Source organism: Rhinopithecus bieti, unplaced genomic scaffold (assembly GCF_001698545.2).
Source record: "Rhinopithecus bieti isolate Rb0 unplaced genomic scaffold, ASM169854v2 scaffold_83627, whole genome shotgun sequence".
Classification (NCBI taxonomy): Eukaryota; Metazoa; Chordata; class Mammalia; order Primates; family Cercopithecidae; genus Rhinopithecus; species Rhinopithecus bieti.
Window position 1 is genome coordinate 5,389 of NW_016830766.1, and position 11,781 is coordinate 17,169.

Here is an 11,781-nt window from a genome sequence, read left to right on the forward strand (position 1 = left end):
CCCCCCCCCCCTTCTAAAAACGCAAAAATTAGCCAGAGTGTCGTTCTGTCACCGAGACTGGAGTGCAATGGCACGATCTCAGCTCACTGCAACCTTCACTTCCCAGGTTCAAGTGATTCTCCTGCCTCAGACTCCTGAGTAGCTAGGACTACAGGCACACGCCACCACACCTGGCTCATTTTGTATTCTTAGTAGAGACAGGGTTTCACTATGTTGGCCAGGCTGGTCTCGAATTCCTGACCTCGTGATCTGCCAGCCTCAGTCTCCCAAAGTGCTGGGATTACAGGCGTAAGCCACTGCACCTGGCCAATTTTAATATTTTTAAATTTTAATATTTTTTAAAAATATTTGAGACACGATCTCACTTTGTCACTCAAGCTGGAGTGCAGTGGCGCAAACACGGCTCACTGCAACTTCGACCTCTGGGGCTCAAGCCATCCTTCCACCTCAGCCCCGCAAGTAGCTGGGACTACAGGTGTGCGCCATCACGAATCCAGCTAATTTTTGCTTTTTTTTTTTTTTTTTTCTTCAGACGGAGTCTCGCTCTGTCACACAGGCTGGAGTGCAGTGGCGTGATCTCAGCTCACTGCAACTTCCCCCTCCTGGGTTCAAGCAACGTCCCTGCCTCAGCCTCCCGAATAGCTGGGATTACAGGCGCCTGCCACCACGCCCAGCTAATTATTGTATTTTTTAGCAGAGACAGGATTTTGCCATGTTGACCAGGCTCGTATTGAACTCCTGACCTCAGGTGATCTGCCCGCTTTGGCCTCCAAAAGTGCTGGGATTACAGACGTGAGCCACCGTGCCCGGTCAATTTTTGCATTTTTGGTGGAGATGAGGTTTCACTATGGTGCCCAGGGTGGTCTTGAAGTCCTGGGCTCAAGGAATCCTCCCGCCCTGGCCTCCCAAAGTGCTGGGATTACACCCTGAGCCACCGTGCCCTGCCAGCCAGTATTTTCAATGTACAAAATTTTTGTTTAAGTTTGTATTTAGTAATTTCGCAATCGTTTAATTTGAATTTCTCATTTCCATTCTGATTTATTTTCCTGACCAATGGGCGCATCAGAAAAGCATGTTTTTATTTCCAGACATGTGAGTTTCTACTTCTTTTTGTTACTGGTTTCTACCTTAAATTGTATTAGAATCAGAGTACACAGTTGTATGATTTAAATTCTTTGAAATATATAGAGTCGGTTTATGGTCCATTGTCAGTCAATTTTGAACAGGTTCTTTATGTGTTTCAAAAGAAAGTACATTCAGAAGTTGTGGGATGTGATAGGTGGAAGGTGAGGCCAGAAAGGCAGGTCTACTCTATATAACTTCTATTGAAAAAGATCTGCGAGGCCGGGCTCAGTGGCTCACAGCTGTAACCCCAGCACTTTGGGAGGCTGAAGTGAGCAGATCACCTGAGGTCAGGAGTTTGAGAAGAGCCTGGTCAGTATGGTGACACCCCGTCTCTGCTATAAATACAAAAATTAGTCGGGCGTGGTGGTGGGCACCTGTAAGTCCAGCTACTAGGGAGGCTGAGTCAGGAGGATAGCTTGAACCCAGGTTGCGGAGGTTACAGTGAGCCGAGATCATGCCACTGCACTCCAGCCTGGGCAACAGAGCGAGAGTCTAAAAATATATATATATATATGTGACTAAGTGGACCCATGGACCCATGCAGTCCAAAAACGTTATTGTTCAAGGGTCAACAATAATGACCTGATGTATTTTCTCCTTTGTAGAACAACAGATGCTTATTAAATAATATGTTTATTAAAGCATTATTTCATAATCTTCTGCCTTTCTAGAGGCTTGGTGATGTCCAAGTTCAGTTTTAGGCAACTTCAGTTGCTCTCTCTGTCTCTTCCTGGGTTAAAGAAAAGGATGACTGTAGTTAGGCTATTAAAAATAAAGTAGAGGCCAGGCACGGTGGCTCACACCTGTAATCTCAGCACTTTGGGAGGCTGAGGCGGGCGGATCATGAGGTCAGGAGATCGAGACCATCCTGGTTAACACGGTGAAACCTCATCTCTACCAAAAATACAAAAAAATTAGCTGGGTGTGGTGGCGGGCATCTGTAGTCCCAGCTACTCGGGAGGCCGAGGCAGGAGAATGGCATGAACCCCGGGAGGCGGCACTTGCAGTAAGCCGAGATCGTGCCACTGCACTCCAGCCTGGGTGACAGAGCGAGACTCCGTCTCAAAAAGTAAAATAAAATAAAATAAAATAAATAAATAAATAAAGTATATTACATGAATGTAAAAGAACTTCTACAAAAAAAAAAAGTTGTTTGGGGATTCAATTTTTAAAAATACTTCCATTAGGACAAGTGTTAATCATGCTACTTAATTTTTTTTTTTTTTTTTTTTTTTTTTTTTTTTTTTGAGACGGAGTCTCGCACTGTCACCAGGCTGGAGACACCAGGCTGGAGACACTGTCACTGTCTTGGCTCACGATGTTACTCAGGCTGGTCTCAAACTCCTGACCTCAGGTGATCCACCTGCCTCGGTCTCCCAAAGTGCTGGGATTATAAGCGTGCACCACCACACCTGGCCCTCTTTTGAATTTTTACTTGCAATTTTAGATTCGTCTATTGAAGGTAGCATTGTGTTTGGGTGCATTAGGTCTTCCCAGAAACAGACGATGGGGTTATAGGCTGGCCAAAGTCATTCACACTTATACACCCAGCAATTTGGGAGGCTGAGACAAGTGCATCACTTGAGCCCAGGAGTTTGAGACCAGCCTGGGCAACATAGTGAGATCCCATCATTGTTTAAAAAAAAAAAAATCAAAATTAGCCACGAGTGGTGGTGTGCCTGTAGTCCTAACCACTCGTGGAGCTGAGGTGGGAGGATTGAGTCCAGAAGGTCGAGGCTGTAGTGCAGCCTGACATTCCAGCCTGGGTAAGAGAGACCCTGTCTCAATATTTAAAAAAAACATAAACTTTAGGTCAGTTTCCCTTTTTAATTTCCTTTTTGTTTTTTGAGGCAGGGTCTTACTCTGCAGCTGAGGATGGAGAGCAGTGGCATGATCATGGCTCACTGAAACCTCAAGCTCTGGGGTTCAAGTGATTCTCCTGCCTCAGCCTCCCAAGTAGCTGGAACTACAGGCGCACGCCACCATACCTGGCTAATTTTTGTATTTGTTGTAGAGTCTAGGCTTCTCCATGTTGCCCAGGCTGGTCTGAAACTCCTAGGCTCAAGTGATCTGCCCACCTTGGCCTCCCAAGGTGCTGAGATTAGAGGTATGGACCACCGTTCTTGGTCAGTTTTCCAAAAAACCTGCTGAACTTTTGATAATGATTGCATTGAATCTAGAGGTCAATGTGGGAATAACTGCCATCTATTGAGTACTCCAATCAATGAACATGGAGTATCTTTCCATTTAGATATTTTAAATTATCATCAGGAATATGGTTTCTAGTGTACATTTAGCAGTTATTTTGTTCAAATTATTTATTTATTTAGAGATTGGGTCTCACTCTGAGGTTTTGCCACATTGCCTAGCCTAGGAAACCAACCTACACTCTGTCTCTACCGAATACTAAAAAATTAGCCAGTTGTGGTAGCACACACCTGTAGTCCCAAGTTACTTGGGAGGCTGAGGCAAAAGGACTGATTGAGTCCAGGAGTTGGGGCTGCAGTGAGCTGTGATCATGCCACTGCACTCCAGCCTGGGAGACAGGGCAAGACTGTCTCTTAAAAATATATAAATATAAATTTAAAAATACAAATATATATAATATATATACATTATAGGACCCAATATTGAGTAATATATATTTTCACACACAATATATAATATACAACATGTATTACTTTGATAGTAACATATCAAATATATTTCTAATATATATCAAAGTAGTATATAGTATAATACACAATATATTAATAGTATACTAATATATTCATAATATATACATATAATATACATACATATAATATACATGTGTATATATAGAGTATCACACAGGCTGGAGTACAATGGCGCTATCTCTGCTCACTGCAACCTTCGCCTCCTGGGTTCAAGCGAGTCTCCTGCCTCAGCCTCCCGAGTAGCTGGGATTAGAGGTGCGTGCCATCACCCCTGGCTTTTTGTATTTTTAGTAGAGATGGGGTTTCACCATGTTGGCCAGGCTGGTCTTGAACTCCTGACCTCAAGTGATCTGCCCGCCTAGGCCTCCCAAAGTGCTGGGATTACAGGCATGAGCCACCACGCCCGGTCATATATATATTTGTGTAGATTTGGTAACAGAGATTCCTTTTAGAAAAGCACTGGGAGAAAGGGAAGATACCTGATTTTCCATTATTGTTATTCCTCATACCTATGCAGGATTCCTTCCAGGACCCCACTTCCCCCAAGTAGCAACATCCTTAGATGCTGAAGTCTCTCATGTAAAACAGCACAGTATACTTTCTTTTTTTTGAGATGGAGTCTTGCTCTGTTGCCCAGGCTGGAGTGCAGCAGTGCAATCTTGGCTCACTGCAACATCTGCCTCCCAAGTTGAAGCAATTCTCCTGCCTCAGCCTGCCGAGTAGCTTGGATTACAGGCGCATGCCACCATGCCTGGCTAATTCTTATAGTTTTAGTAGAGACGGTTTTACCATGTTGCCCAGGCTGGTTGCAAACTCCTGAACTCAAGCAGTCTGCCCGCCTTGGGCTTCCAAAGTGCTGGGATTACAGGCATGAGCCACTGTGCCCGGCCAGCTGTGAATTTTGACATGCTGAATTCCATAAAGCCTCAACAGAACCACTGGAAATTTCTGTAGAATTGATCTCTTCTGACCTGCAACAAGTAGAATATCAGAGAAATGCAATTTGGCCAATCTAAAGACTCCTTCCATATTATTAATCTAACACAACACTTAAGAAAGGTATTTTATTTTTTAGGAAAAGAGTCACAATTATCTTAAATGTGAAAAACCATATCCAATAAACCAATAGAAGTTTCAGGAACAAGGGAACATCTTATTGTCACGCATTCACAGTGAAACCCATTTTAATGCAGGTCTAGAGCCAACTGCAGTCCTGTCCAATCCCCTAGGTACAAGGGCCTGGCTCCTCTTCCTGTGTACTGCCCAACTTCCTCATCTCACTAGATCCAGCCAAAAGCAGATGTCCACTGTCTTCCTCACATGTTGTGATCGTGGCTTAGAGGTAGGCACAGTGCCGCTCCAGCAGCGAGGGGTTCGCGTTACTTAGGAACAGTAGTTCTTTTTTCCCTTCTTCTGTAGGAGCTAAAATGGAGACAAACACAGGTAAGTGGCAGTTTCCTGCTGCTGCACTGTGTTCCCCAGGAAATGGTGTAGTCAGAGGCTACTATATCCAAATTACGTTCTGAGGTGATTATCATCTCCCAAGAGATCTTACTTCTAGACCCTTACCCCAACACGCTACTCTTCTTTTGTATGCATTACTTCCTTTTCTGTGTCTACTCCTCCAATTCACCATGGAGCTCTCCTTCCACTCCAAGAGTATCTTCTGGACGTCAGGATTTTGTCAATCTCCCAACTCTTAGAAATCTGTCCGTTGTGTGTCCCAACTTAACATGCTGCAGTTAGTCTCACACTCTTCACTGTACTCCTTGAATAAGCTATTCCAATTAGTACTTTTTTTTTTTTTTTTTTTTTTTTTTTTTTTTGCTTTTTTCAATAGAGATAGGGTCTCACTATATAAACCAGGCTGCTCTCAAACTGCCGACGTCAAGTGATCCTCCCACCTTGGCCTACCAAAGTGCAGATTACAGGCGTGAGCCACTGCACCAGGCCTCCAATTACTATTAACTTTCTATTATCTAGTGATAGAACAGCCTTAGCTTTTCTTCTATATCCCCTCTCATATTCAAAGGTGAGGTCAAGGGCAAATAAATGAACAGCTGGAATGCTTTCAGAATAGATGAAATATGGTGCTGAAAGTTAATTTCTGTACATCTACTAGGACAGGTGTGGCAAAGATTTACTTAGGTGCTGGAGTAGCCCTCGCACAGTATGAGTTATTCTATGGGTGTCCCAGAATGAATCTCTCAAGTGAAGTCTGTTGAATGAATAAATTCATTAAGGAGAATGTGGCAGGAACCCAATTACCTGGAAACTCTGCCCAGTGGATGGAGTTGGTTTTGCTCCCTTCTTTATCATGAAATATTTAGAGATAAAATCTCTTTTGTAAATTAAACCATAACAACCTTCCACCCACCTTTCTGTACCATTTATCAGCCAGAAAGAAGTCAAGATAAAGGATAAAGTACAAATTAGAGGCTGTTGTTGATGGAAGAAGAGATCAAGGCTCTGACTGAGTGGGATTCTACTGTGATCACAAAGCCCTGATAGGAAAAAACTAAATGATGGACCTTTCTCATGTTGAAGCCAATTGTTTTCCAAATAATACTGAATACAACTTTCAAATTCCTTTGGGTTATAGTTGGAAACCAGGATGGGAATAAAGGGATCCAGGGCATCAAATCCTTCCTGGGGAAGAAAAAGGATCAGGAAACATATTAGTTAAGGGACAAAGCACCAGAACAACTACTTAAGCACTTTGAAGGCAAGGTCTTTGTTTTTCTTCTTTGTAACTCTACTTCTCATTCTCTGGCAACATTGCCTGATACAGGATTCCACATATGGTGTCTGGCTACTCGTGCTCTACGTGGCCACAAATACTATATATATATATGTATTTTTGAGACGGACTCTCGCTCTGTCGCCCAGGCTGGAGTGCAGTGGCGCGATCTCAGCTCACTGCAAGCTCCACCCCGGGTTCACACCATTCTCCTGCCTCAGCCTCCCAAGTAGCTGGGATTACAGGCACCCGCTGCCACGCCCGGCTAATTTTTTTTTTTTTTGCATTCTTAGTAGAGACGGGGTTTCACTGTGTTAGCCAGGATGGTCTCAATCTCCTGACCTTGTGATCCACCCGCCTCGGCCTCCCAAAGTGCTAGGGTTACAGGTGTGAGCCACTGCGCCCGGCCTGGAACATATTCTTACGATAGAAAATAAAGAAGTGGTCAAAGAATGATAGGAGCTGGATATGATGGCTCACGCCTGTAATCCCAGCACTTTAGGAGGCTGAGGTGGGAGGACTGCTTGAAGCTAGCAGTTCAAGACCACCCTAGGCAAAAACATAGTTAAGACCCTGCCTCTAAAAAAAAAAAAAAAAAAAAAGGAAAAAAAACATTCAGCGTGCTTGGGTATGGTGGCATGTGCTCAAGGCTACAGTGAGTTATGATGGTGCTACTGCACTACAACCTGGGTCACAGAGTGAGACCCTGTCTCCAAAAACATAATGATCGGGACATGTTAAAAGGATATAGAAGCAAGTTTGAAGGAGTTTTTTTTTTTTTGCTGTTGAGACAGGGCCTCACTCTGTTGCCCAGGATGGAGTGCACTGGCAAAATCAGGGCTGACTACAACCTTGACCTCCCGGGCTCAAGCGATCCTCCCACCTCAGTCTTCAGAGTAGCTGTGACTACAGGCGAATGCCACCATGCCCAGCTAATTTAAAAATTTTTTTTGTAAAGGTGGGGTCTCACTTTGTTGCCCAGGCTGGTCTCAAACTCCTGAGCTCAAGGGATCCTTCTGCCTTGACCTCCCAAAGTGCTGGGATTACAGCTGTAAGCCACCATGCTCATAGGAAGGAATTTTTTTTTTTCTTGAGACGGAGTCTTGCTTTGTGGCTCAGGTTGGAGTGCAGTAGCGCAATCTTGGTTCACTGCAACCTCCGCCTCCTGGGTTCAAGCGATTCTTCTGCCTCAGCCTCCCAAGTAACTGGGACTACACGCACGTACCACCACGCCCGGCTAGTTTTTTGTATTTTTAGTAGAGACAGGGTTTCGCCGTGTTAGCCAGGATGGTCTCGATCTCCTGACCTCATGATCCACCTGCCTTGGCCTCCCAAAGTGCTGGGATTACAGGCGTGAGCCACTGCACCCGGCCAGAGACATGACAACTTAATGTGACACATTATCTGGGATTTATTTTTGTATAAAAGATACCGGGATAACTGGCTACATCAGAATAAATTCCACTAATTAGGTGTAAGTATGACATCAATGTCAATTTTCTGACTTTGATAATTATGCTCAGGGTATATATTAAAGTATCTTTGTTTATATGAATGAGACATTATTTGGAGACAAAGAAGCATTAAGACCAGGCACCGTGACTCACGCCTATAATCCTAGCACTTTGGGAGGCTGAGGTGGGCAGATCACTTGAGATCAGGAGTTTGAAACCAGCCTGGCCAACATGGTGAAACCTCATCTCTACTAAAAAAAAAAAATTAGCTGGGTGTGGTGGTGGACACCTGTAATCCCAGCTACTTAGGAGGCTGAGAAAGGAGAATCACTTGAACCCAGGAGGCAGAGGTTGCGGTGAGCCGAGATTGCCACACCGCACTCAAGCCTGGGTGACAGAGCAAGTCTCCACCTAAAAAAAAAAAAAAAAAAAAACCAAAGAAACTCTGGAGAAAGAAAGATGGCTAAAGCAATTATGATCAAGTTAATATTTTAGGAATCCAGGAAAAGGGCATAAAGGAGTATGATTTTTCTCTAAGTCTGAAATTCTGTCAAAATAAATAGATTAATAAATATTTTTCTTTAGACAGGATAACAATCTAAGACAAATTTTCCTTTGACTTGACCTTTCCCAGCAACTCCTGGGGCAGATAGGCTTTCCGGGGCTTAAAGAGAGACCCAGTCTGGCTCAAAGTTGACACAATGGCGCCACCATGCTGAAAGAAACGAGAAAAGGCTGAACTGGAAAAAGTTGAAAAGGATAGAAAACTGCAATTTAATCATCTGTAAATGTTTTTTTCTTTCTTGGGCATACAATGTTACAAAAGTATGGTCTAGCACAGTTAAATGGCAATTAAATTGGTTATTCCAGCTTTGGCTCTGACAGTAAACTGTTGCCTGATGTTAATTTACCATGACATATGTGTGGGTCTCAAACTCTTTTCCAAAGACCGTAAGGAAATACAAAAACACTTTAAATGTCTGCAAGCAAAATAAAATTAGGCCAATATTTAAATAAAATGGTTATGAATAAACTTAACTCCAGTTAAGTGGAAAGATTATAAACCATACACATAGATTTTAATTCAGACCTTATTTCTAACTTGGTACAGATACAGGAATTAAATAAGACATAATAACTTACTGTCCATAAAATTAGAGACTGTAAAGTACTAGCAATGAAATAGGAGGACATGTTTAAAATGAAAATACATTTCTTTCTGAAATGTGTGAGGTATCATATACACTTACCCAATCATTTTTCATCATTTTCCTCAAGTTGTGAACAAGTGCTAATTCCTCTGGGGCAATCTGCATATTGGACAGAAAGAGAGAAGAGATCATCACGTGCCTTTCCCAGATGTTCTCCTGAAACAACTGACAATTTTTTTGTGTTTTTTTCTTGTTTTTCTTGACAGAGTCTTGCTCTGTTGCCCAGGCTGGAGTGCAGTGGCGTGATCTCGGCTCACTGCAACCTCTGGGTTCAAGCAATTCTCCTGCCTCAGCCTCCTGAGTAGCTGGGACTACAGGCAGGTGCCACCAGCACCTAATGTTTTGTATTTTTAGTAGAGACAGGATGGTCTCGAACTTCTGACCTTGTGATCCGCCCACCTTGGCCTCCCAAAGTGCTGGGATTACAAGCATGAGCCACCGCGCCTGGCGACAACAATTTTTTTAAAACCCTCAACTAAGACATAATTGTATACCTGAAGGTGCTCCCTCTGGGATAAGCCACATAGCCTCTGGCCTTAGAACTGCCATGCTTCTGGAGATTAACAACAGTCATCGAGAAAAACACCCACTACCCCAAACCAGCCCCATTTTGATGCTTCTGATCTCCTCTGCTTAGACAATCTAGCCTCATTTTGAAAAAAGAATCAAAAGATAAAAAAATTAAGAAAGAAAGAAAACATAGCTTCTGCTGTCATTCTCTTTCCACAATATACTCCCTTAGTTTTCAATGAATAGTGGAACTCTTGGCATTACCTTCTCCTCTGTTTCCATTTTACTGTTTATCTTTTTTTTTTTTTTTTTTTTTTTTTGAGACAGAGTCTCATTCTGTTGCCCAGCCTGGAATGCAGTGATACCATCTCCATTCATTGCAGCCTCTGCCTCTTGGGCTCAAGCCATCCTCCCATCTCAGCCTTCCAAGGAGCTGGAGCTACATACAGGTGCAAACCACCATGCCCAGCTAGTTTTTTGTATTTTTTGTAGAGACAGGGTTTCACTGTGCTCCCCAGGCTGATCTCAAACTCCAAACTCCTGGAATCAAGCAAACCACCCATCTCGGCCTCCTAAAAGTGCTGGGATTACAGGCATCAGCCACCACAGGCCTTGCTGTTTATCTTCATATATATACATGCATATATGAATAGGAATATATGTGTATACATGCACATATGAATATATATGCATATACATATATGAATACATGTGTATATATGTGCATATATACATATGTGAATATGTGCATATATACGCAAACGTGCACATACATATGAATGTATATGTGCATATACACACATATATATATGAATATATATGTGTGTGTGTGTGTGTATATATATATATGGGTTTTTTTTGACACGGAATTTCGCTCGTTGCCCAGGCTGGAGTGCAGTGGCGCGATCGCCTCCTGGGTTCAAGTGATTCTCCTGCCTCAGCCTCCTGAGTAGGTGGGATTACAGGCATGTACCACCATGCCCGGCCAGTTTTTGTATTTTTAGTAGAGACGGGGTTTCACCATGTTGGTCAAGCTGGTCTCAAACTCTGACCTCAGGTGATTCGCCCGCCTCAGTCTTCCCAAGTGCTGGGATCACAGGCATGAGCCACTGCGCCCAGCCATATATATATTTTTTAAGAGACGGGATCTCACTCTGTCACCCAGGTTGGTGTGCAGTGTTGCAATCATGCCACATTACAACCTTGAACTCCAGGGCTCAAGTGATCCTCTGGCCTCAGCTTTCCAGTAGCGGTGACTACAGGTGTGTGCCACCATGCCTGACTACTGGCTAATTTCTTATTTTTTTTAGAGGCAGGGGCTTTGCTATAGTGCCCATCCTAGTCTTGAACTCCTGGCCTCAAGCGATCGTCCCACCTCAGCATCCTGAGCCACTGGGATTACAGGCCTGAGCCACTGCACCCAGCTGTTAACTGTTTATCTTACTTTATAAGAAAAATAAGAAAACATATTGTATGGTCTACAAGGCTAAGACCCAGCCTCCATACTGATGGAACCAGAAATCAGAGAAAGAATATCGATAGAGACACCCAGTTTTCCTACCGGGCTTTTATCTTCTCTTTTCAGGGTGGTTCTTCCCCAAAGAGCATTGATTCCATCCACGGCCACCAGGAGGTGAAAAATACCCAAAGAACTTTGCCTCTTTAGCTCTTTCAGCACAATTCCAACTGCATCTGTGGCGTTCCTCACCCGCGTGATGCCCTATTGGGAGAGACAGTGGATTGTAGTGCTACCGGAGGCCTTCTCTTGTTATCGCATGTTACACATTCAGTGTCTTTTCTTATACCTGTTCAACCACTTCTCCCAGAGGACTGCCTTTCTCAGTGCTTTCTCTCTTATTCCAGACATACTGCTCTTGAACTTTTATCTAAAAGCAAGCAAAGAAAATTAAAACCAAAAAAAGGCTACTTGGCCTAAGGGTGAAACCATCGCTTGAAAAGGTTGGAGGCTAAGGTTAATAGGAGTTCATTTTAATCTATTGTTCAGGTTCTGTAAGAGATCTCAACGTAGAAGTGAATGCTTTCTTTTTTTTTTTTTTTTTTTT

At 43.3% G+C, this 11,781-nt stretch overlaps 1 protein-coding gene across 1 annotated transcript in view; it reads right to left on the reverse strand.

Annotated features, from left to right (window-relative positions):
- Positions 1–4,856: 4,856 nt before the first annotated feature.
- DAP3 (death associated protein 3) overlaps positions 4,857–11,781 on the reverse strand; it is a 59,960-nt gene continuing 53,035 nt past the window's right edge. The window contains 6 exon segments of the mRNA XM_017865619.1: positions 4,857–5,225; positions 6,335–6,452; positions 8,623–8,712; positions 9,248–9,307; positions 11,280–11,438; positions 11,524–11,604. Coding sequence (XP_017721108.1) covers positions 5,140–5,225; positions 6,335–6,452; positions 8,623–8,712; positions 9,248–9,307; positions 11,280–11,438; positions 11,524–11,604 — 594 coding nt within the window. The 3' untranslated portion in view covers positions 4,857–5,139.